This window comes from Narcine bancroftii, chromosome 10 (assembly GCF_036971445.1).
Source record: "Narcine bancroftii isolate sNarBan1 chromosome 10, sNarBan1.hap1, whole genome shotgun sequence".
Classification (NCBI taxonomy): Eukaryota; Metazoa; Chordata; class Chondrichthyes; order Torpediniformes; family Narcinidae; genus Narcine; species Narcine bancroftii.
In genome coordinates this window covers 1,984,898-2,012,725 of record NC_091478.1, presented here as the reverse complement: position 1 = coordinate 2,012,725, position 27,828 = coordinate 1,984,898, and the positions used below count along the sequence as shown (strand labels likewise).

General features: G+C 37.4%; 1 protein-coding gene across 21 annotated transcripts in view; it reads left to right on the top strand.

Moving 5' to 3' along the window:
- LOC138744075 (adhesion G protein-coupled receptor A1) overlaps positions 1–27,538 on the top strand; it is a 558,919-nt gene extending 531,381 nt beyond the window's left edge. For all 21 annotated transcript variants that reach the window (XM_069899580.1, XM_069899579.1, XM_069899578.1 and 18 more), the window contains 3 exons: positions 7,066–7,211; positions 22,959–23,054; positions 24,884–27,538. In XM_069899580.1, the coding sequence (XP_069755681.1) occupies positions 7,066–7,211; positions 22,959–23,054; positions 24,884–26,120 (1,479 nt within the window). In that variant the 3' untranslated portion in view covers positions 26,121–27,538. The remainder of the gene's footprint in view (positions 1–7,065; positions 7,212–22,958; positions 23,055–24,883) is intronic.
- The last annotated feature ends 290 nt before the right edge of the window (positions 27,539–27,828 follow it).

Sequence of the window (27,828 nt, the reverse complement as noted above, 5' to 3'; positions counted from 1 at the left end):
GAATAACCTAATTAAGCATAAATGAGTTTTGGCTTGTATAGGAAAAATGAAAGTTGATATTGCTTTTTTGCAAGAAACACATTTGACTGAAAAAGAAAATTTGAAATTGAAGAGAGAGTGGGTTGGTCATGTATTTTCTTCTTCTTTTAATTCTAAAGCAAAGGGTGTAGCGATTTTAATTCATAAGAAATTGCCGTTTGAATTGGAATCGTTTGAAGGAAATGCGGGGAGGGTTTTGATGGTTAATTGTAAACTTTTTGCTGAATAGTGGACTTCATTAAATATTTATGCACCTCATGTAGGTGATGAACGGTTTATGTCAGGTGATTTTTTTATTGCTTAATCAGGCCAATAATAATATTTTGGATGGGGGAGATTTTAACTGTGTTTTGAATTCTTTATTGGATAGATCTTCGAAAAGTATAAGGAAATCAAATGCAACAACACAAATTGATGAAGGATTTGAATCTGATTGATGTTTGGAGGAGAGTAAACCCTACAGAGAAAGACTTTTCCTTTTATTCCTCTAGACATGATTCCTTTTCTAGAATAGATTTTTTTTTGTTTCGGCACATCTGCAAGGTAGAGTATTACAGGTTGAGTATAAAAGTTGGGTTATATCGGACTTATTTTATGTTTTTCCTGTGTAGGTCCAGAAGCAGTACATTCGTCTTATAGATGGAGGTTTAATACAATGCTATTGAAGAAATCGGAGTTTATTACTTTTGTTAAGGATCAGATTACTTTGTTTTTGGCTGAGAATGTTAATTCAATACATAGTAATTTTGTATTGTGGGATGATTTGAAAGCATATTTACGAGGACAAATTATTAGTTGTACTACGAAAGTTAAAAAAACAATATGCGGTGGAAAGCTTAATGTTAGAGAAACAAATTGCTAAATTGGAAAAGGAATTTCAGAAAGATGTTACAGAAGATTAAAAAAATGAAGTTGAAATTACGCTATAATACTTTACAAACTTATCAATATGAGCTTTATCGATCTAAGCGACATTATTACAAACTGGGTGAGCAAGCTCATAAGGTATTAGCATGGCAATTAAAAAACAGAACAGACATCACAAATTATTAATGCTGTGAAAAAGAATTCAATAGTTACCTATAAACCTCAGGAAATTAATGATCAGTTTCATTCATTTTATCAAAAATTATATACTTCTGAGGGAAAGCAGGACGCTGGTTCTATCGAATCCTATTTATCTAAATTATATTTACCTGTTTTAGGGGAGGATGAGGTTAAAGAATTGGAAGCTTCATTTACGGATTTTGAGATTAAAGAGGCTATTCAAGAGATGCCAAATGGAAAGTCGCCAGGAGATGATTGATTTTCTGTTGAATTTTATGAAGTATTTTATGAAGATTTATCCTTTATATTTGGAGATGTGTTGCAGCAAGTCACAGAGGAGCAGTTGTTATCAGAATCTTGTTTAAGGGCTATAATTACTGTTATTGAAAGTATCTTTGTATAGACCTATTTCTTTATTAAATGTAGATTATAAAATTATAGCAAAGGTGTTAGCGAATAGACTTGCCAAATATTTACCTCAGTCGATACATATAGATCAAACAGGTTTTACTAAATATAGAAACACGTCTGATAATATTCTTAGATTGATAACATTAGTCAATGCATTTAGACAACAACCCAACCATCCAATGGTGGTTGCGCTGGATGTGGAAAAAGCCTTTGATAGGGTCAAGTGGAATTTTTTGTTGAAGGTGTTAGAGAAGTTTAATTTTTGGCCCTTATTTTATAGGCTGGGTTAAGGCCTTATGTACAAACCCAACTGCTAGGGTGGTGACAAATGGTCAAATTTCCTTATCATTTAACTTAACGCGTTCGACTCGACAAGGTTGCCCATTGTCACCAGCCTTATTTGCATTGGCTATTGAATGGTTAGCTCAGACAAAATGACAGAATGATAAAATTAAAGGAATGAAAATTGGGGAGGATGAATATAAGATTGATTTATTTGCAGATGATGTGCTGGTATATTTGACAGAACCGGAACAGTCTTTGAAATATTTACAAGATTGCTTGTTAAAATTTGGAGAGCTATCTGGATATAAAGTAAATTGGGATAAGAGTGAAATATTGCCAGTTGGGGATGGAGATTATTCATAATATAAATGTATTATAAAATTGAAGTGGTCAGATAGAATTAAATAATTGGGAATGGTAGTAAATGCAGACTACCAGTCTTTATATAAATTGAATTATGTCCCTTTATTATAAAGGATTAAATGGAAAGATTTGCCATTAACATTAATTGGTCAAGTAAATTGTGTTAAAATGAATATTTTTCCTCGAATTCAATATTTGTTTCAGTCTATACCATGTTTACTTTCAAAGGGTTTTTTCAGGACCTGAATAGGGCAGTGCGGGAGTTTTTATGGAAAGGAAAATTAGCCCAAGTAGCTTTACATAAACTTACATGGAAATATGTTTTCGGTGGATTGCAGTTACCTCACTTTCTAAATTATTATAATGCAGCTCAGTTGAAATTTGTTAGCAGATTGATGGATGTGGACCAACTTCCGATTTGGGCAAAGGTGGAAATGTATATCTGAAGTTGAGATACATCAGTTTATATTGAAATGGAATGTGGATTTATTGCGGTAATGTAATATGCTGGTATTAAAACATTTGTTAAGGATATGGGTTAAAAGAAACAGGGTTTTAGGATCAAAGGGTAAATTATCAATTCAAACCTGTTATATCATAACCAGCTTATTCCTTTTTCAATGTTTAATAATCATTTAAAGAGATGGAATTCTCAGGGCATAAAGATAATTCAGGATTGTTTTGAAGAAGGCCAATTTCTTTCTTTTATTCAATTGAGGGAGAAATTTGATATAACTGTAAATTCTCTGTTTGTGTATTATCAACTCAGAGCTTTGATAAAAGATAATTATGGTAAAGAGATGAATTTACCCAAGTTGACAAAATGTGAGTCTTTGATTTCTCCTGTACCTAAGAAAGGTTATATTTCAGATATGTACCAATTATTACAGGATAGTATGAATAAACCGGAATGGGAGAAATCTAGGCTTAAATGGGAAAGTGATTTAACCGATATTTTTCTAGAAGATAATTAGGAAGTTATGTGTTCTGATAGTGTAACTAATGTGATGAATGTACGTTATGGAATGGTTCATTATAATTTTTTACATCAGTTATATTTAACTCCAGAGAAATTAAAAAAATATGGAGTTAGTAATTCAGATTCTTGTTTTAGATGTGGACTATGTACTGGAACTTTTTTTACATGCTGTTTGGTCTTGTTTTAAAGTAAAACCATTTTGGGAAGGAATTAGATTGGTTTTGGAAAAATTATTTAAGACTAAATTACCGTTAGACCCATCAATCTTTTTGTTGGGATATATGGTTTCTTTGAAAGGACGAGGGTTGGATAAATTTCAAATTGCATTTGTACATCTAGTGTTATCTGCAGCACAAAAATGTGTAGCTGGTACTTGGAAGAATAACGTGGAGGTTAATATAACACATTGGCATAATGAGTTGAGAAATAGTGTTATTATGGAAAAGATTACATGTGATCTGCACGATGATCATTCATTTTTTGTTAAAATGTGGTCTTCTTATTTGGACTATATGAATTTAGAAATACTTTGAAATATTCTTTATAATCACTATATTAGCTTTATATTTGGCTCCCATTAAAGGGGCTGGATGAAGGGGTAGGATGGGTTTTTTAAAATATATATAAAAAATTGTTTTTTTCTGTTATGTTTGATTGTAAGTTGTTTAAATTCTTTTAAATAAAGTTTTCCAAAAAAAAAGGAAGTTTTGAGCATTAACGTTGAACCTTTATCTCCGTCTACCTGAGACACCTGTTTTGTGAGCATATGAACAAGGTGGCCACTTTAAAAGACCTAATTGGGAATAATTAAGCTTTTGGGAGAGGTTGCTGATATTGGCTCACTAATATTTCCAATGAAGTTTGAGGATTTCACGGAGACAACATTTGGTAATGCTTTAAGAAAGCATACTTACCCACACTTTCCACTGAATATGTTCCGTCTCAGTGCTGGTCAAGAAGCTGCAAATTCTAGGCCTCTGTACCCACCTCTGCAACTGAATCCTTGACATTTTCATTGGAAGACCGCAGTCAGAATGAATCGATAACGACATATACTCCTCTCTGATTATCAACACAAGGATGCGTGCTTAGTCCACTGCTCTACTCATTATTATATCCATGACTGTGTGGCACAATTCCAATTCCAATGCCTTCTACAAGTTTGCCGATGACACCACAGCTGTCAGCAGAATCACAAATGGCAATGAGGAAGCATCCAGGAGGGAGATAGATCAACTTGTTGAATGGTATAACAACAACAACCTTATGCTCAGTGTCAGCAAAACCAAGGAGATGATTGTGGACTTCAGGAGGAAGTCAGGGGAACACGACCCAGTTTTCATCAAGGGCTCAGCAGTGGAGAAGAACTTCAAATCCCTGGGTGTCAGCATCTCTGAGGATCTATCCTGGAGCCTCCACATCAATGCAATCACAAAGAAGGTTTGCCAGCGGCTATATGAAGTGTCTGAAGGAGATTCAGTATGTCACTGAAGATTCTCGTAAACTTTTACAGGAGTACCGTGGAGTGCACTCTAGCTGGTTGCATCACTGCCTGGTATGGAGGTGCCAAATCTCAGGACAAGAATAAATTCCAAAGGGTTGTTAACTCAGCCTGCGACATCACAGGCACCAGACTTCACTCCGTCGAGGACATCTACATGAGGCGGTGTCTTAACAAAGCAACCCCTGTCCTCAAACATTCCCACCACCCCAGGCCAAAATGTCAAGTGCTGCATTTTTTGTATTTAGTTTGGAATGTTCAATATAATGGATTAATATAATTCCATTATATAAACACACATTGAGTCTGGACAGAAAATTTAGGCAGTCTCCTATTCTGTGGAAACTTTTTTTTGTAAACACTGTGACAGATTATATTATATTTTATATTGTAAATATAAATATTTTAAAAGAGATGAATTGTGGAGGTTTTTTTTAGTGTAGGTCACATACAAACACTTCAAAACAGATCTCATTTAAAATGCCAGAGCTCTGCTCAAGCCAGACAGTCCAGGATCTGGGTGCCTTTGCAAATACTTTGAAGAATGTCTATAAGGACTTCACAAGTAGGTGTTAATTGGACATGCTGTGGAGTAATGGATTATTGTTTTGGAAAGCAATAGATGAACAAACTCGGAAGATTAAGTCTGTAGCCGCAGTCAGTCTGTTCTAAGAGGGTTATGTGGTTTTTTCTGTGTGTGTGAGAGAGAGAGAGAGAATTCAATTCTATGGTTCTAGAGTTCAGCAGCAGTAGTTGGGACTGGAACATGACAAGCTGACAAACTTGTGGAAAAACTCCTTTTTGAAAATGGGTTGTGAGTTCTTAGTTCAGCCTGGTCAAAGCCCTTGTGATCCATACAAGAGAGGACTGGCTGCATAACATTTCACAAGGGAAACAAAAAGGAACTCTGGGGTGACCTGAGTTTTCATGTGGAAAACCCTGATGGAGCAAGTTTCTTTGGCAAGACATTGAAGTGGCTGATCAGAAGGAATCAGTTGTGGGTGTCCAATGAGCAACAAATCTCTCTCTAAAAACCAACAAGAACCTTCCTGAGTGGTAACCATGTACCTTTCAAGCACCAAAACATTTATGAACTTCATAAATGTTAAATTCTGTGCACAGTATAAGAATTGCCTGCAACCAGTGAACTTGGAGGAATAAGAAGTGAGATTGGACTGTGAATCAAATAACTTTTCTGAATTTACACACACATGACATACACATGCGCTTAGAATTAGAAGGTGGTTAAGTTAAGTTAATAGTAATAAGTTAAAGTTTGATCCTGTTTTCATGTTTAAAGATAATTAAAAGAAACTTTTGTTTGAGTAAACATCTGTCTTGATGAATATCTGTTGCTGCTGGGGTTTGGGGTCCTTTGGGCTCATAACAATGCTAGTTATAAAGCTATAGTTTTCAACAAAAGCTCTCTGGCTGAATTGCAAACATGCTCAAATAAAGCTCAGAATGCAACCCAGCAGTTATGCTGGAATCATACAAGTATACAAATTAGGGTCAGAACTAGATCACTCTGCCCCTGAAGTCTGCTTCACCATTTAATAAGGACAGAAATAGTCTGACTATCACCACAAGTTTGGCTGTGCTCTCCAAAATTCACTTCACAGGAATGTTTGTGATATGTGGTAGGACAATGGAAATAGCAGGCTATTACAAGACAATTAAACTGTTGATAACTCAAGCAACATCAATATTTGGAGGGAGCTACCTCATCCTCCCTGGAGAAATATCCTCAATGCTTCTCTCAGTGATCTTAAGCTCAAAGCTAATAATTTGAATATGTGTATTAATTATTATTTTCAGAGGATGCCAAGTAATTTATTAGCTGCTTGCCTTCTGGAGGCTGTGCACTTTGCCTAACTGGGAATACTGGGTTTCAGATATACCCCCTTAAGAGATGGGAAGACCTTCTGCCTTATTAAAAAGATGCATGGGAACTCCCATGTTAGACAGGATGCAGCATATACATATTCCCTGCATGGTTTGTTCCATTAGGCATGGTAGTTCAGGTTTGTGAATATAAATTTGACTGCCAAAGATCTGCTGTTAATTTTAATTCTAATATATTAGAAACCACACAAAATGTTTTCTACAGATGTTTTTATTTTCTCATCCATTTGATAACAAAATCATACACAGTAGAAATGGTGGTGAAGCTGGTTATATGAACTGAAAACCTAAAACAATGTTTTATTCCATTCCAATTTGAATTAAACACATCGATTTGTTTATACAGCTATTCATCTCCTCTCATGGGAATCAGGGATTAGATATGGCTTTACATTCTGATGCCCTCTGATAACAAACAAAATGAGAAATCTACTGCATAAACCTACAGAGATTACATTATAGATGACAGAGTTGTTTGAATATGTTGCTCTGTTTTCTCCATTGATTGTATAATGTAGATATATTTATGTTTTAGGTTGGGATTGTTTTACACTACTCCACTCTTTCTACAATTTTCTGGATTTGTGTCACTGCCAGAAATATTTACAAGCAAGTGACCAAGAAGGTGCCTCAGTATCATAATGCTGACCAACCGTCACATTCTCAACAACCAATGTTGAGGTAAGGAATAACTAAATCATATTCCACTGAAAAGCTAAAACTATTTCTACTGGTAATGTATAGTGGAATGTTTCCAGAAAATAAATGCAGTTAATGGAAAACTTGACATCTGAAAGGATGTTGCTTAATTTGTAGATGTGTGTTTTTCACCTTTCATTTGATTATTTTTGATCCATCAATGTGTTTCTCCTGCTGCAGCATAAATATCTTCAAGTTGTTGTGATGCTATAATTTGTAAAAGGTGTTGAATTTGAATCATCAAAATTAAAGATCTTTTTCCAGTGCAGAAAGGATCCATAAATTTACTTTACTGCACTTGTTCATTCTCTGTGTCTACTGAATGTTCCCTATTTTTGAACATTTTTCTGTCTTAATTCACTGAGATTTTTGATGCAATTCTTATTTATATAGATGTGCCTTAGCAATTACAGTTTTTTTTCTGAATCCCAGTGGGTTTCACTGGCATCTACTTATTGATTTATTTTAAATTTCAGCGGATCAGTCGATTACCAAAACTGAAATTGATTTATAGTCCCACCAGATTCTGTGGATTTCTGTACTGCAATAAATGCTGTTTTATTTGAAGAATGCTCATAAGATTTGATCCAGTTTCCAGCTCTGTGGTCTCCCAATGTTAACTACAACCTCATTGATATTCAGTTTGTTATATAATAGTAATTTGACGATTTCAAGTTAATTTATCATCCAATTGTACCAATTCAACTGACAAAACAGCATTCATCAATGAACAGTGCAACACACATACAGACAAAACATACATATAGACAAGTACAGTACACATATATTTAAAATAAATAATTGCTTCTTGGAGCAATCATCAGTCATTCAGCAGTCTCACTGTCTGTGGGACACCATTATAGCAGTTCCTTTGAAATTCTGAAATCATGTACCACCTGATATTCTAGATGCAACAATATGGAGGGAATAGGCAATAAGTTCAATTCAATCTCATCTTTATTTTTAGTATATATAGTAATTATAATATGCTATGCCAAAGCTCTAGTATTTATTTTGACAGCTAAATATGTACTTCCCATATTCTTGCAATAAATGCACCAAATATCTTGAAAGACAAAAGATTATAATATTAAACCCATTTGCTGCCCTTCTATTTTAGATCATTGGTAGTCATTCAACATTTAACCTAATTTGAGTTTAATTCTATCCCTTTGTCCTTTATAATTTTCTAATTTGGGAGCTTTTATCTTTTTTTCTTGCTGTAAAGCAAAATAGATATCAGTAGAGAAGCTTAGGGAGAATTAAATTAACTAATTACAATCACATGATATATTTGAGAGTTACTGTTCCCAAAGTATTTGCTTGACTATGTCCCAATGATGGAGCCACTACAGGACAATTAAAATCTTTGAGGAATTATTAAGATCATTCAAAGTAATTCTGTAAAATTTAGATAATATTTTTCATTGTAAGTTTTGCAGTGATTTATATTCTTTATTCACTCTTCTGGATACACCATCAGAACTCACCGCAGCAAATGCACTGTTTTTAGAGTGAATTGAATCATACAATGTGAAAGCATCCTTTTCATGTATTCCTATTCTTTATTAAGATATTTAATCCAATTCAAATTCTCCATGAAGAGGAGATTGATGACACCACTGTAATTATCTCGGCAAATTTATATTTCTTTCAAGGTCAAGAAAACTGATTTTCACAAAGTGCCGTTATATCATTAATGGGGAGAGGGCAGTGACCGAAAAACCACATGTCAAGAAATGCTACCATGTAGAAATGTGACATCTTGGGTTTACCAGGATCACCTTTGGAAAAAGGGAATTTCAACCAATGAATACTTACTGCTCTCGGATCACTTTGGAAGTAAAATGACAAATTCCTTCCATAATACCAGTTCTGCTGTGCTTCCCGATTCCCTGACCAGTAAGCCCTGATGGTGCTGCCATTTTCTACCATTTGTGCTTTCTCATTCTTCCATTTCTAAGAAGCCAAACTTTATTCAATGAGTTCCCTTCATTCCCTTTCTCCCTCATGTGCCTTTATCAATCTTTTGCTCATTCACCCCATTTATACATACTGAAATGACTCTTTATTCTCTTCCCAGCCATTGTTTGAGATAATTTTGCGACAGTGTTCCATTCTGCATTCCTCCACCATCCTGTGAAACCATTTTATTTCTTTCAAGATCTTTGGGAAAAAAACCTCTCCACTCTCTTTTTTTCTAATTACCATCCCATTCCCAGTGCCTTTTTTCACTCAATAGTTTCTGTACACATTATTACCTCTCAGAGGTGATCCCTCTTGAATTTACTTGATATGGCTTTTGGCCAAACCGGAGCATGAAAGTAACATAATCTAAGTTACCAGTGGCATTCATTTAAAATAATGAAGATGCTTAAAACTGAAATAAATACAGAAAATCAAGAAAGTGTTCAGCAGATCAGGCAACAACTGTGCAGAGTTAACATTTCAATTCAACAAACCTGTGTCATAATTGTTTTGATAAATGGCTATTGACAAGAAAACTAGAGAGAACACTGGTAAATATTTTCCAGCTACTTCACTGATTTAGAGATTCTCATTGTTGCATGTTTCAAATACCTGAGCTAAACTGAATATGATGAAAAACTGGTTAGTGTTTAGATAAAACTTATCACATTATTTTGTTCCATTTCTGATAAAGGAAGTTTGTCTCTGAATGCAGAAACCCCTTTACAAAAATTAATAAACTCTCTTTCCATATTATTCTGGATGAGTCCAAAATCTAAATTTGCTTGATGTTATAGTTTTTAAGGTTCTTGTGTTCTAGTGTAATTCTAGTGTAGAGATTTCTCATGACCAGAATTCCTGACAGGAATTGTTTATTGTCATGTGCCTTGGTTTGCATGTTATCTAGGCAAGTCAGCTCATTATTAAATACAGCAGGTAATCTAATAATAAAACTAAAATGCAGAATGTAGTGTTGCATTAAATCAGTTCAGGGTAATGTTACAAAGATAAAGTGTATAAAGAAAAATACAGTTAAAATATTATAAGGGCATAATCTTTTACGAAGACAAAGACCATTGAAGAGTCCAATAACTCCAGGAAATACACTTTTCCTGAATCTGTCCTTAAATCCACACCAAAATTGAGACAGAGACTTTCAAAATAGTTAATCTCTTATTATAATCCATATTACCAAATTGGAAGTAATCCAGTTTTACTAATTAAAATGTATCACGATCATTTCTGCAGTTAGCGACCAAGTTAACTCATACCTTGATTTGATGCATTCCTCACAGAATGTACATTGACCCAATTTTTCTGAATGGAAAACTGTCAGTAAGCAACCAATCTGCAAAGGGTTATAATCATCGTTACAGTCAGAAAATTGAGGCCATTATGTCTTTCCAGTTGTCTGAAAAAAATCAAGCTAAAATTCAATTTTTTTTTGTGTTTTGACAGGTAAGGTCAAAGTAAACTATTTGAAATTCAAGGTGACTTTAAATATATGGATGCAAATGCCAGAGGCTGTGAATTAAAAGTTAACAATATTGTATTATCTGGCAAATTAATTATTCTGCATACATAAATAAATATGGTTGCAAAGCAAGGAATGGATCATTAGCCAAAGGAATGTGCTAATTCTTGATTCCAAAAGACAGGAACAGAGATGTCGGTCAGATCTATGGTCTCTCCAATGAACAATAGCAAGAGGAGTAAAACATGAGAGTCTACAAACATCGTGATTGAAGTAAAAACACAAAGCTGGAGAAACTCAACAGTAGTTTATGTAAATATTTCAGGCTTGAGCCTTGATGAAGGACTCAGCCCGAAACATTGGTTATGTATCTTAATCTTTGCTACATAAAGAACACTGTTTGAACTGCTGAGTTTCTCCAGTTTTGTGTTTTTACAGTAACAGGAAGTGTATCTTTGTTTAGATTTGCCCTATGGTGATAAACGAAGGGAATAAGTGTAAACATGGTGAATTTTTAACCAAAATTTCAAATAGAAAAGACCATTCCTGAAAAGAAATTAATGTACATTTGGAAATCTGAGACTTCTTGAAGATGTCATCAATTGCAATACTAAAGAGTGAAAAAGTAATTTTTTTAAAAAAATTAAAGAAGGGGAATGTAAATAATGGCAGCCTAAATATTTTTGTTCATTTTGGTGAAGAAGATCATGAATTAGCTTTTGGTAGAAACAATATGCCACACCTGTGTAATAAAAAGGGGTACACAATGTATACAATACATCCTAATGGAACTTATGCTTGCCTGGAAAATTGTAAGAAGTTGACCCCATACAGATCCACCCTAGACTGAAAATGCCTGCATGAAACATACAGCACAGTACAAGCCCTTTGGTCCATAATGTTGTGCCAACCTATATACAGTAAAATTTCTTTTATCCGGAATTCAAGTAACCAGCAAAACAATTGTGGAAGATAAATAGGTAAAAAATACAAAAGTTTAAAATTGTTTCCCCTGGCGATCAGTTTGCCAATCTACCAATCCCCATAGATACTGGACACCAGGGGTTTTACTGTATACCTAAATAAAAAGCCCTCCCTACCTCATAACCCTCCATTTTTCTTTCATCCATGTGCCTAAGTATCCCTTAAATGCCCCTAATGTTCCAACCTCCACCTTCACCCCGGCAATGCTATCTAGGAGCCCACAACTCAGTGAAAAAACCTATCACTGATATCTCCCCTAAATAGCTAAACTTTCCTCCCTTCACTTTGTACAGATATCCACTGGTATTTGCTACTCCTGCCCTGAGAAAAAGGTGCTGGCTGTCTACCTTATCTATGCCTGTCATAATCTTGTAGGCCTCTATTAAGACACTTCTCATCCTTCTTTGCCTATGAACAAACATGAGGTTGGATGGTGATGGATTTGCCAGCAACTGCAGGACTGCAGGCATTTTCTGCTGGGTGGGAGTGAGACATTTCCATCTGCCTTTCCTCTCAATTCCCCTTCCCCCCAGCCCACACCCATCCTCCCAAGCTGCCACAATGAGGGACTGGATCGAGCTGAGCAGAACTAGGATTGCTGAACAGACTCATTCACTGAGTCCATGCAGTCTGCTCCTTCTCCTCCCGTCACTGCTGTTTTGGTGACCCGTTCCCACATACTATTTGTGTTTATTTCTGACTTACAAACTAATTTGATGATGAACTGGAGTTTACTGGAAATGCCACTAGTTGTTCTCTAAACCCTGGAGTTAACCAGCAAGTTTGACTCTCTTGCATGAACAAAGAGAGAACAAACTTACTTGTTGGCTGAGCATTCCTGATTTTGCCAAGATATTAGGCACCTCCTGGAACACAAGTGACAAATTCCAAAGCTATTTTGGGCAGTACCCATCATTTGCTAAGTTGAGTTTGGCCAAGGAACTGTGAATCCATTTATTTAAGTAAAGAGGAAAGGCACCAAAGAAAGTAATGTCAATTGCCTAATTTATATTTTAGAATTGATCAACTTTTTTTGCCAAATGTCCTTCAACACCTCTTCCTACTCCCCAAGTTCTTCAGAAATCCTTGGTCTTCCTTAAATCAATTTCCCTTCTGCTCTACAAGCACACCTTCTTCGTCAATCAGCTATGTGTTTCTCATTTCACCTAGTGTGGTGATACAACCACTGGACTGTCTGTGACTGCCTGCATCTGTCTGCACTCCTGCACTGCCAACTGCAGGAGGCAGCCTACAGTACCTGCAGGAAGGTAACCTTGGAGGCTGGCTTCACCTACTCCCTGCCAATCACCGGCTCCGTATAAAGACTCACGCCAGCCCTTGGGCAGTAGAGCACATGGAACCAGAAGGGATACTGAAACTTATGTGCATGTTTTAAGCTAATTAAAGCCTGTAGTACAGCCTTTGTAGTTTGAGCTTGTTTGTTCACACTGCAGTGCATCACACCCACACTAATCCCTCCTATGGGGACATTGGAACCCCAACTTTTCACCTGCATCCTATCCCACAATCCCCTGCCAATGTACTCACCACCGTTAGCATTTTCTTCACAGTTAATACCATATCCTTACCTGCTAATTAATGCTACATGCTAGTTTTCCACCATGTTTAGATTTCAGATTTATTATCGGAGTACATACTTGTCATCACATACAACCCTGAGATTCTTTTTTTGTGGGTGAGGCAGAGAGATAGACAACAGACTCGCCAAGGCAAATAACGCCTTTGGAAGACTACACAAAAGAGTCTGGAAAAACAATCACCTGAAGAAACACACAAAGATCAGCGTGTACAGAGCCGTTGTCATACCCACGCTCCTGTTCGGCTCCAAATCATGGGTCCTCTACCGGCATCACCTACGGCTCCTAGAACGCTTCCATCAGCGCTGTCTCCGCTCCATCCTCAACATTCATTGGAATGACTTCACCATCAACATCGAAGTACTCGAGCTGGCAGAGTCCGCAAGCATCGAATCCATGCTGCTGAAGACCCAACTGTGCTGGGTGGGTCATGTCTCCAGAGTGGAGGACCATCGCCTTCCCAAGATCGTGTTCTATGGTGAGCTCTCCACTGGCCACCGAGACAGAGGTGCACCAAGGAAGAGGTACAAGGACTGCTTAAAGAAATCTCTTGGTGCCTACAACATTGACCACCGCCAGTGGGCTGATATCGCCTCCAACCGTGCATCTTGGCGCCTCACAGTTCGGCGGGCAGCAACCTCCTTTGAAGAAGACCGCAGAACCCATCTCACTGACAAAAGACAAAGGAGGAAAAACCCAACACCCAACCCCAACCAACCAATTTTCCCTTGCAACCGCTGCAACCGTGCCTGCCTGTCCCGCATCAGACTTGTCAGTCACCAACGAGCCTGCAGCAGACGTGGACATACCCCTCCATAAATCTTCGTCCACGCAGCCAAGCCAAAGAAAAGATAGTGTTTAAAAAAACTGTACACAGTGTATGAATATAAACAAATTGTGCAATACAGAGAGAATTTTTAAAAATCAATAAAGTGATTGAGTCTATCATTGAGGAGTCTGATGGTGGAGGGGGAGCAGCTGTTCCTGAACCTGGTGGGCCGAGTCTTGTGACACCTAGAGTTCTTTCCTGATGGCAGTAGCAAGAACAGAGCATGTGCTGGGTGGTGTGGATCCTTGATAATTGCTGCTGCTCTCTGACAGCAGAGTTCCCTGTAAGATGTTCTTGACAAGACGGTTTGCCTGTGATGTCCTGGCTCTGTCCATGACTTTTTGGTGGCCTTTATGGACAGGGATATTGGTATCCCCTTACCTGACCATGGGATGCAGCTGGTCAGCATACTTCCCATCACCTATCTGGAGAAATTTGCCAGGGTTTCTGACGCCAAAGCAAACCTCCACAAACTCCTGAGAAAGTAGAGGCATTAACATGCTTTCTTTGCAATGCCGTTAATATGTAGGTTCCAGGAAAGATCCTCCAAGATTGTAACTCCCAAGAATTTAAATTTGCTCACCTTCTCCAACTCTGATTCTCCAACGATCACTGGATTGTATACCTCTGGCTTTCCCTTCCTGAAGTCAACAATCAGCTCCTAGTTTTGGAGACATTGAGTGTAAGGTTGTTCTTGGTGAACCATTCAGCCAAGTTTTCAATCTCCCTCCTGTATGCTGAGATATCATCTTTCTTTATACAACCCACTACTGTGGTATCGTCGGCAAATTTTTAGATGGAGTTATTGTCATACTAAGCCACACAGTTGTAGGTATAAAGTGAGTAGAGCAGAAGGCTAAGAACGCAGCCCTGTGGTGCTCCACTACTGGAGATTGTGGAGATGTTCTTACCAATCCTCACTGATTATGATCTGGAGGTAAAGAAATCCACAATCCAATTACTCAGTGGGTTGTTGAGTTCCAGGTTTTGGAGTTTCCTGATCAATTTTGAGAGGATGATGTGTTAAATGCCAACTGCAGTCGTTAAAGAGCATCCTGATGAATGCATATTTACTATCCAGGTGTTCCAGTGAGATAACATCTGCCGTAGACATGTTGATATGATAGGTGTACTGGAACGTATCCATGTCACTGCTCAGACCAGTGCTGATATGCTTTAACACCAGCCTTTCATAAACACTTCATCACTGTTGATGTAAGTGCAACTGGTTGATAGTTGTTAAGGCAGGTTACTAAACTCTTCTTGGGCACTGGTATGATTGACACCTGTTTGAAATAAGTGGGTACCTCGCCCTGCTGGAGTGAGATATTGAAGATATCCATGAATACCTTGGTAAATTGATCAGCACAGATCTCCATCCAGGCTGAACGGTTTCCTCGCATTCATTCTTCTGATGGCAGTGCACACATCATCCTCAGATATGGACAGGATGGGATTATCAGAGGACATGGGGTGTGGAGGGGTGGTTCTTCACTGTTACTGTTGTTAAGTTGGGCATAGAAGGTGTTGAGTTCCTCTGGGAGTGAAGCTTTGCTGTCAACTACTTTACCAGATTTGGTTTTGCAGCAGGTTATGGCGTTCAGGCCCTCCCACAGCTGTCGGTGTCCCTCGTTATTTCCATTTTCATCTTGAATCTCCACTTTGCCTGGGAGATAGATTTTTGCATGTCATATCTGCTTCTGTATTGATCTGGATTTCTGGACATAAATGCCTGTGATCTGGCTCTCAGCATGTCCTGGATTTCATTGTTCATCCAGGGCTTCTGGTTGGGGAAAACCCTGAATGATTTGATGGGACACACTCACCCACAGCTGTTTTGATCAAGTGTGTGAGAGCCTCGGTGTAATCGTTCAGATTCTCAGCAGAGTTCTTGAACACCACCCAATCCGCTGACTCGAGCAAGTCCTGTAACCATTCTTCAGCCTCCTGTGACCACTTTCTATGGTCCTGATCTCCAGAGCTTCTCTTTTAAGGCTCTGTCTGTATGAAGGAAGGAGGAGCACACCCAGGTGATCAGATTTGCCAAAGTGCAGACTCAGGAAAGAAGAGTTGGCCTTCCTTATCTGGGTGTTGCAGTGATCGAGTGTGCTAGGACCTCTGGTACAGCAGGTTACATGCTGGTGGTAATTGGGCAGGGTTTTCTTGAAACAGGCCTGGTTAAAGTTACTGAGTAAGAATTGTAGTCCGTGGGGCTGGGCTATCTCTTGTTTCCTGACCACATGCAACTCTGCAAGTGCCTGCTTGTAATCAGCATTGGGAGGGATGTAAACTCTGGTGAGAATCACAGATGAGAACTCTTGGAGTAGATAGAAAGGTCTGAATCTAATCAAGATTTGCTCTAAGGCAGTATTAACGACAAAGCCTTCACCGCCTCCTGTCCCTTTTCCAGAATCTGAGTTCCGATCCAGTCAATGGATAGTAAGGCCATTTGGTCGGATAGCAGTGTCTGGTGTGTTCTCTGCTAGCCAGGTGCACCAAACAACTGAGATTTGTCTTACCAGTCTCTGATAGAGGAGCCTTGCCCTCAGGTCATCAGTTTTATTCTCCAGTGACTGGACATTCACCAGTAATATGGAGAGTAGGGGAGAAATCAGACTCCTGCGCTTCAGTCTTGTTTGGATCCCGGCCCTCACTCCACCTCTGACCTTGGCCTTGGTGGTGGCCTATCCCTTTAAGACCTCTGCCTTCCACCCTGTTCCTGACTCACCTGTGATCTTGGAGATTTGTAAATCATTAACTGTGTTCAGTAGTTGGTTGATCCTGAAAACACAAGCATGCAGTTGATTGTAATGAAAGCAGCTGGGAAGATTAGTATTTATTTAACAGATGTTCTGCAGCCCACCAAAGTTGCCATGGGTTGCTGGCGCCATGTTTTTCCTGTCCTTGTGCTCCATCCAATAACATTTGTGCTTACTAATTTCACGTTTTCATTTTAATGGAAGTCACTGATTTAATATCAGGCAGTATTACTTTCTGAATAACCTGATTTATACGTTATGACAAATTCCCTGGTCAGTCAAGTGCCCCAAATACATTTTGGTATCTTTTGAGAATGCACTTGTTTCAAGTTGCAATGAAAGAAATGGGCTGCCAGAGACTAAAGTGGCTCCGGAACTGGTCGTTTTTACTTTTTTACACGATATGGGAATCACTGACAAATCCATCATTTATTACCCATCCTTAATTTCCTATTGGAAAGTAATGGTACTTGAACAGTTGTAGTCAATGTTGTGAACATACTGCCACAATATTTTTGGGTAAAAATTTCCAGTATTTAGACCCAGCAAATTTGAGGAAATTGTTTATGTAGTCAGGATTCCATTGTGCCTTGGTAATGGAAGGATCGACTATTAGAATAATCAAATGAATGTGTCGTCTGGGAAAGCAACAAGCCGATTGAATATCATCTAAATACTGTAGTTAAAGGGTTTTTCATGACAGTCCTGATATTTCACTGTGATAGGTAGGTCTGCAGAGATCTGTTCTGATCTGTTAGTTTGGTAATTATTTAGCTATGCTTATTGCATGGTGCATTTACTTTTTAGCACATCCACAGGTCTGTGGATTGGCAGTTCAATTATAGATAAGCATGGTGCCTATACATTACATCTTCTTGTACTCTCTTATTCAACTAGTGCTGCTCCTCATGTTTCATAGTGCAGAAGAATGAAGTTCAACTTAGCTGTTACCCTGTGCTCCTCTCCCTACCCCTTCCTACCTCCTTTCCTCTCCACCCACCAGCTTTTTATTCAAATGCCTGCCTACATTTTACTCATACCTTGACGAAGTGCTCAGGCCATGCAACATTGGTTACTCTTTACTTCCTATACATGCTGCAAGACCTGCTGAGTTTCTCCAACACATTTGTGCATTCTATTAAAATGTTTTGTTTCACTGAAATTATCTCGGTCACTTCTAAAGTAGACAGAAAAGGCCCCATTTAATTAATCACTCCTCAAAGGACAATCCCCTCATTTCAGAAATCAATCTTTTGTTCTGCCCCCTCTATTCCAAATATATCCTTCACGAGATAGGAAGAGCAGACCTGTACACAACATCCCAAGTGAGTAATCTGCTGGTGAGACTATTGATCAGGACACAATATGAGGAAAATATGTATCTGACAAATGAGCTTCTCTTCCACCTATCGCAGGTTAACTGTTTCATATGCAACATGTTCAGACAATGTTCGTTCACATCATTAATGGTCCTAGCAGAGTCCACTGAATCCTTATTATCAACTGTAGATAGAGATGGAATTAGCCTCATTGACTTTGGATAGAGTTCTTTGTTGTCCTGACCATGGTGGTGTAATTCCCATGGTTAGACTTGCAGCTGGAAAAGTTATAACCCCCAAGGATATTAAATATGACATTAATTATAGTTGAATGGATGCATTTTATATGTGCTCTGATCCACCTGTTCAGCAATAATTAATTGTACTATACACTTCCACCAAATATCCTGTATCCATCTTGCAACGTTCTCGATGAAGCTATAAAATGGCCTTGGGCTGCTTCTTTGTTGAAATAGATAGTATTTTTACCAATATCTATCAAGTAAAAAGAAAAGGGACCCTTGTTATCTATTATGAACCTGCACTCACAGAAAGAAGCAAAAAATTGAGGAGAAATATAACAACAATAGAGTTGCAGCATAAAAGCCGTGACTGACTCACAATTATATCTAGTAACTTGTTGCAAAGAGTCACAGAAACACTTTTGCAGAGTAGACTTGAAAATCTAAGTCTGAAATATATTGTGAATCTTTCTGGTATTTAAGCAGGTTTCTTTTACAAATCACTCACCGTTTGCCTGTTTGTTTGATTAATGTCATAATTTAACTTCATATTTATTTTTGAATACACTATTGAACTTTTGGATTGAAAATTTCCAAAATACTCAATAAAAAGACAGATATGTGATTTCAGATAAATAATGGAGCTCTTTTTGTGAAATGAAGAAGGACATCTTGATGCTAATTGACTTTCAAATGGTGCTCAAGGATGTCTGGTAAATCAGCTAGATTTGATTCCATGGTGCAGAGAAGCAATATAATTTCAGATAACATTATAAATTGATTGAATCACGAGTCTTGTGAAAAAAATGCATTTAATTGCTTGGGGACCCACTTATCCATTTAATCATGGCCACAATTGATTAGCATTTTCAAATAAGGGATTTGTAATCTCATCAAATTAAAATTGTGGGGAGTTAAAATAAATTTAAATCTTTTGAAATTTTGTCATGTATACTTGTCAACACTGTGAAATCCTTGTAAAAGGAAAAATTATATAATGGTTTATATGTGCTACCTCTGCTTACTTTATGATCAAGATCTCCCAGTGCAGTTGTTTCCGATTTCTGCTTTATTTTTAATTTTTTTACTTGGATGTCATTTACATTGTCTGCCTATCTCGTCCATTCCTAGTTGCTCCAAAAGTGAGGAGACATTTTAGATTCAACAGCATTGATGAGTCTGGAATCACATATTGTACAGACCCAATAAGAATGGCAGATTTCATTTCTTGAAGGACATTCATGAACCAGATGGGCTCTTACAACAGCCGAGTGGTTTCATGGTTACCATTACCGTCACTGCTTTTTTACCTCAAATCCAAGATTTAATTAATTGCATGAATTTAAATTTGCTGGTTTCCACGGTTAGCTTCAAACTCCTTTCTCCACACATCTGCCTTCTACTTAAGTTACATAACTATTGCTCTCCCATGTTTACATGGGGCAAAGGAAAATTTCTGTACCAATTCACCATGTTATGTCATAGACCAGCAGCAATAGAAATTCACCAAGACAATTATATCTTCAAACCAATTATTTTTATTAATAACAATTAAAAATATAATATCTTAATTCTAAAGTTAACCCCAGCTATGTGTGTATAGATTACCCAAACCATTACAGGTTAGGCACGATTCTGAAATATCACATTCAAAATTCAGTCTTCGAGATCTTGTATTAAAACTCTGAATCTTTAAACTGTTGTTCAGAAGTAATTATGAAGTAGGTGAGACACTGAGTCATCAGACTTTTCAAAACTCATGAATTCTTGTTGAGATGCTTTTGGAGAAATGTTTCTTCATACAAATGATTGTTCTTCAACAACCTCCTTTCTTGCATAGGGGTTACAAAGCATATGATCTCCAAGATGCTTTCAAAGACTTAGGCAAAGGTTTTAGATGAAATAACCATCAAAATGGTCATAATCCAAATGCAAGAATGATCTTGATTTCTTTACCCAGATGTGGGTCAGTCATAAGTGGGCATTACAATAGCCACAGCAAATCATTGTTTCCCCCAGTAAGGAGAACACAACAGCAGTGTCCATCTCACAGAATGTCACTGCATTCCTGTCTTCAGATCAATCTGGTTGATGAATTTCAAGTTGCTTTTTGAATTGTCTTGTTATGAGCCCAAAGGACCCCAAAACCCAGCAGCAATAGACATTCACCAAGACAAGTGTTTTTTAAAACAAAAGTTATTTTTAATCAACTTTAAACATGAAAACAGAATCAAACTTTAACTTACCTCTATACTTAACTAACCTAAATTAACCCCCCTCTTATTCTAAGGGCACGTGTATGTAATGTGTGTGTAAATTTAAGAAAAGTTATTTGGTTCTCAGTTCAATCTCACTTCTCCTTCTTCCAAGTTCTCAGGTTGCAGGCAATTCTTATACTGTGCACAGAATTTAACATGTATAAAGTTCACCAGGCTTTGGTGGTCGAAAGGTAAATGTTTACTGCTCAGGAAAGTTCTTGTAGGGTTTGCAGAGAGATATTTGTTGTTCCAGGATTTCCACAACTGAGGCACCACCATTAGTCACCTCAGTGTCTCGCTGATGAAACTTGCCCGATCAGGGTTTTCCAGGTAGTAACCTCTTTCTTTCAGACCAACACAGAGCCCCTTCTGTTCCTCTTATTCCAAAAGAAACATCAGACAGATAGCACTTCCAGCCATCCGCCTCTCTGGAGCTTTTTCTTCAGTTCCAATAAGCTTCTCTTGGCTTGCACTGTTCAGCTGCTTTCAGTGTCACACACACTAACTGAGAGAGCTTGTTAACTTGTCTCTCTCCCTCTCTCTCCAACTGCCAACTGCCAACTGCCAGAAAACCCATGTGACTCTCTCACTTGCAAAACCCCCACCTTCTTCTGCAAACAACAGGAGTTCTTCTCCTTGGTCAAGATGTTGTCTTGGATAAGCAAAACCTAGAAGTGACCTTTCTGTGCACTCTGTCAAAACCCTTGAAAAGAGCTTCCAACAGCCAGAGTGTCTCCAGTCCATTCATTTCATGACATCATTTCAATTAGCACCTACTTGTGAAATGTGCTTCACATTCTCCAGAGATCCTGCAATGTTATTGAATATGAATTCTTCAGTCTTTCAAATAAGATCTGTTTTAAAATGTATGTATGTAACCCATTAATCTTACCAAATTCCTCCCAATATTTATCCATTACAGTCTTTAATCTCATGCTTTGTTTGACCAATACATGGTTTTTACTTACATTCTTCAAAAACATGAGTCAACAGCAGCTATCATTTTTGTTTGAAAAGGTGCCTCTCTTAGTAAACATTCCATTGTTTCACATTTTCAATGGATCGATAACAGTGGTTCTTTGGCTCTGAACGTGGGTGCCTTTGCATCTTAGTTTCAAAATGTGTGTGTCTTTCCCTGTCCAACACACAAAGTAACCCATTAAAAGATAGAATATAAAAATGCAGATAAAATATAACATAACCCTGTAACAACTGTTGTCTGCGTGTGTGCTGCTTGCATCCTTACATCAATACTTGTCAAATTATTTCAAAGACCCATAGCTTAATTCTGTAATTGTTCTCTGAAATATATGCAAAAATCATATTTTTAATGAAGAGCTCTGGAATGTTTCCTAAATATTTATGTATACATTTCCAGCCATTTTAATTAAGGACTGATAACTTTGGTGCCAAATGAAAACCAGAGGCCTATTTTGGAGGAATTTGATTTGGATGAACATTTGATATGATAATATGATGTTCAATATATTTTATATTTTTAAATCTGTGCAGGAATACTTTTAATGTGCTGATGTGTTTCTGTAGTTGCTTCAAAGGAGAAAAGAGGTGGAGCTGAAGAACATTCCTTTATTGTTGCACCAAATAAAACTTAAAACTGCTTGAACTTATCATTTTTTAAATAAAAAATATTCCTAACAAATGCATAAAAATGATGCTCTCCATTTCCAATCATGGCACATCTGCCTCAAACATCAGTTTGAAGCCACATGCTCCACTTAAGTCTGAAATAAGTACCTATTATAAATGTCCTTATCTGCAGTTAAAAGCTCCTGCCGACAAAGCTTGAGAAATAACCCTATTAACTTCTATGGGGATCCAGGCAATTTGCAATGTATACACCCTTGCAATGTAAGTCCCCCCGGTGGCCAATGTTCTTTTACTTACTAGACATCACCAGCTGTCTTACAGTAGTATCTTCTCAGACTTTCCAAAAGCTGATACAAATCTATTCTGTATTTTATTGTAATTTGTCAATGCCATATATGAATATACAGTAAAAACCCCTGATATGTGGCACCAATGGGTATTGGTAGATGCTAGATAAGTGAATTTTCCATTTGCTTGAGACTCCCTGTTGCGTGATTGGCGAACTAACGACAAGGCACAGCAATTTTAAATTTCTGTATTTTTTAAGTGTTTATGTTCTAAGATTTTGTTTTGCCAGTTGCTTGAGGCTACCGGTTGTTTGAATTCTGGATAACAGTGGTTTTACCAAACCATGTTTTACTTTCTTAATTATAATTAAGTCTTTTTAATTCACCTGCCAATCTTTTCCAGGTCTTATCTGATTGGAGGAGGCATTCCATTCATAATTTGTGGGATCACAGCTGCAACGAACATCAACAATTATGGAAGTGAAGACAATACACCATAGTAAGTAGCTTTGCAGTGTTTATATGGATCTCACCTATCTGAAGTCACTATAAACATGTACACCTTTCCTTCATTTTTCTTTTTAATCATACTTTCATGTAATTATATTTTAAAATGTAAAACCTAGATTTCTATATCCTCAAATCCAAGATTATATTGTGTGATAAACAAAATGAGCCCATCTGTGCTTTGCAGTCACTGTCCAAACAAGAGCCATGAACACACTGCATATGCATACCACACACCGGTGGTGTTTCTGCCATCTCTTCAGGGAGGTGCAGCGGACTTTGAGTGATGACCAGTGTTGGATTGCTTTTTTATTTCTTCTAAATATCTCTGCTGATCAGAGATGTTTTGAGAAAGTTGAAAAATAATGTTTAAATTAAGAAACAAATGAATTTATGTGTTGTAATTAATCAAAAATAGACATACATATTGAAGTAAAATAAAACAAAGAAGATCTAAAAAATTTTAAATGAGTGTGAATGCACAGGACTACGCTTGCGTGAAGCTGAGGGTCCTCATACAAAATATTTCAGACCCTTCACATAGCCACATGAAAAACACACCAACTCAATAGGCTCCATGAGCAAAAAAAAGAAGTCACATGCAAATCTGATTTCCAACACATAATCAGCCTTCATGTGGGGTGTCTAGGAACAAAAATTCTGGAAAATCCTGCCACAAACACTACAGTTAGCCAGCAAATGTCTACAGATTTTTCTGAACATTCTGGCCCATTGATACCATAATTTTCTTGATGGTATGCAATTATTAACTCTAACTGTAGTACCTAATGTTACATAATTGTTGGGTACAAAATTGACCTTTGCTGTTGTGTGTAAACTCATAAATCTTCCTCATTAGATTAAATTAGATCTCTGAGTGGTGTCTCAAGTTGTGTGCAAATTTGACATCTTGACTTCTGTGCTAATTCCCAAATTGAGTTTAACCCCAACATTTGAGTGAGCAGAGTCTTTTAAAAAAAACCAAAGTGTAAGCATAAATGTCAGTGAAATGTGTCAGCCATGAATATTTTTTTAAATAAATACTGAAAATCCTGGCAATATGGCAGCAGCTCAGCAAGCACCTGTGAAGAAGGAGGGTGTTATATACAGAGGAAACTTGGGACGATTTTATGCTGGAGCATGAACGCTGCAAGACTGTAAGAGCCATATCACACTTGAGTGGTGAGCAAGCTCAGCGTATATTAGAGGCAATACATGAACAGTAACCTAATGTGAGTAAAGATATGTGCTGCCAAACTTACAAGCTTTACTTAGTGTTTATTAAGACCTCCAGTGGTACAACCAGGATATAACAGGAAAACAGAGTATCGAGCAAATTGTCTCTCATCAAAAGCGAGAAAATGTGTGTGTTGCAGACAAGGGGAAAGAAGGAGAAAATCTTAGGGTGAATGGTCACAAGCATCAAGGTCACAGATTAGAGAACAAAAACATTTGTGCAGCGTGGATTCTCAAGGACTCGACCTGATCGTGGACACTCTATTTCTTTTCTTTAGACTGTGTCTCCCACTGAAAACATTTTTGTTTTCTCACTTTCCAATTCTGATTTAAATGTTAAAGCTGTTTCACTCTCCACTGATTCTGCCCTCCAGTACCTCATAGTTTGCTCCAGAATTTTCTTGTTTATTGATATTCATGATTTTCAGCATATGCAGATTTTTTTTTGATTTTAGACGACAGTTTCTTCTAAAATGTATTTTGAAATGGATTATTTGGGAGATAAGTTCTTGGGTCAATATCCCACCTGCTGGTTGTTTTGTCTATTTTTGTCACTTTCCTTATTGATGTGTTTCCTTCCTCCAGTTGCTGGATGGCATGGGAGCCTAGCCTTGGGACATTTTATGGGCCGGCTGCTTTCATTGTGCTAGTTAGCTGCATCTATTTTCTTTGTACGCTGGTACAGCTAAAGCGTCACCCAGGGAAAAAATATGAGCTGAAGGAGATGACTGAAGAACAACAGCGGCTGTCCAGCACAGAGGTAGGCCCCAATCACATAACAGACTCCAGCTCAGTGTCACACACATGTTCAATGATCTCTTCTTCGATGCTAGAGAATGAGCATTCATTTAAGGCCCAACTTCGTGCTTCAGTGTTCACTCTCTTTCTGTTTATTGCCATGTGGACCTTTGGAGCCCTTGCAGTCTCACAAGGACACTTCTTAGATATGATCTTTAGTTGCCTATATGGAGCCGTCTCAGTCACCTTGGGACTTTTTATTCTGGTTCACCACTGTGCAAAACGTGATGATGTCTGGCACTGTTGGTGGTCATGCTGCAAGTCAAATAGGAATGCATTAGTTGTTCAGACAAGTGCTCGACCCCAGACAACTATGAACGGTGATGCCCAGCTTCATGTCCCATATCTCCTGGATTCTCCCTGTCCCAGTAAGTCGTCATCCAGCTGTAATCATTCTGTCTCTGGATTCTGTAAATTAACTAATGTACATGCAGTGCAGAATCATTTCAATTGTGTTTCACCAGTTACGCCCTGCTGTGCTAAAATGCACAATGAACAAATCATTGATGAGGACGGGCATATTCATTTACATGCTGATGGAACTTGCAGACCAACAATGCATATCCACAGATGTCAGAAAAGCCGAACTAAACCACGACAGTTCGTTCGGCACAATAGGTCCGCAGCTCAGAGAGAATTTGCCTATCATATTCCTTCCAGCATAGATGGAAGCGTTTACAGTTCACATACGGAAATTCATCACAGTATCCAGGATGGCCCATCCATCCAGAGGCAAATAGTTTGTGCAAAAAATGATCAGTGTCCTAATGTTTGCCAACGAGAAAGCAGTGATGCCAGCACTGTACTCTATGGGTGGAATAAAGCTGCAGACAATGGTGTCAGCACAGAGGCTTTGCACCAAGGTGTCACTTTTGAGATGCAGTCACGAAGACAATCATGTCCTCTAGGTATAACCAATCAAAATGGAATACTTAAGGGAAATTTGCAGGAAGCCATGATATATACTTCAGACAATACAGGAAACATAAGGACTGGCCCTTGGAAAAATGAAACTACTGTGTAGTTTTGATTCATGGCTACAAATGTAAACCATTACAGTAACAAAATGCCATATATAAGTTTTGTACAATGCTTCAGTCTTCATTTCCATGATTCATTGTGTAGATTTCAGGTTGTATTTGCATATTTCTATGTATACATATATATTTGTACAGCACATACAAAGTACCATGAGAGTGGTATTAGATAATGTATTTGTATTTTCAACCTAAAAGATTCATTTGTGCCACCACAATGTGAGCATTAATCAAAAAGTAGTCTGCAAATTTACCATAATTAAGCTGAGGCTTTTGATTATTTTTCTATCAATGTAAATGTTTTCTTCTGAGTAAACAACCAAAAGCAGGATGAGTATTACTATTCTATTAAAGAGGCAGTAGCCCTTTGGGGGTAGCACAAGTAGCATATTAATGTTTTTAAAATCCCCTATAATAATAAAAGTATAATGTGCAATTTGTTCAGAGTATAAACTTATAATTTGTAATTCTGTTTATCCTTTTACAAGCTTCATGGAATAAGTCATCAGATTAATACATTCCTGCATTATGTCAGATATTTATGAAAGTTTTGTTTTAATTGGCTTGCGGGAGTGATTTCTTTAGTATGATGTGTGGCTCTCCTAATATTCAATAATAGATTAGCCCAGAATATTTCACAGATCATGAAAAAGAAATTTTCCTCAGGTGGAATGAAAAGGATATTGCTTCTTTAATTTTGTATGAAGAAATATATTGTCAATATTTAGGCATACAATAAATGCTGAAATATGCATGATTTTGTTGCATTTTATCATAGATATTCATATGCTATTATATGTAAGAACTGATCATTCTGGTAATGTAAGACCTATAGCATCTTCTCATTTTAATACATTAAACCATAATGCTTACACACAGTCATTGGACTACTTCACTGTTCAAATGCCACAGCACATGTGTAAGGTTATAGCTCTAAGTGTGCTAGAGATGACAGTTTTCAGTTATCTGTGCAGAGCATGCAGTGCCTGTTGTATGTTACAGTTAATGAATGTTTCTAGTAAATTCAGATATTATCATGTCTGTTAGAAAAAAAAACAAAATATCTTCAAGTCTGTCATCTATTTTAATGAGAGCTATTTTAAGAATTTGTTTTTAAGAGCTCACCATCATTAATAAAAGGTGAAATCAGTCACATTTGATTCCACTTCTTTCTGAGAACCCATTGTATCCAATAGCAATTTAAAATGTTGATAATAACTGCATAATCGTGTGCTGTCTCGGACTAAATTTTTTGACCCGCTTAGGGCTGGTTGGAAGTATAAAAATACTATGGAAATCTGATTGAACTGGTGATCCCAAGAAGGTGCATTCAAATTCCAACATGGTCATTCAAGAATTTGAATATTTTTTAAATATCAAAAAATAAAAATTTGTTCAAGTAAAAGTCATGATGAAGCTATCAGTTTGTTGTAATAACTTAGCTAGGTTAGTTTTGTGATTGCTACTCATGCCTGGTTTTACCTTTGGGCAACTTCAGTCCCACATCAAAATGGTTGATGGTTAACTATCCTCAAAAGTACTCTTAATATACCTATTTCCTGCTACTGACATCTATATTTTGAGAGTTTTTTTAAATTTTTCAGATTTTCTTGCTGTCATAATGAATTGGTTGCAGCTACATGCTGTGTCGCTCAAACAATCCATGATTAGGAGTTCATTCACCAGCAATAATGC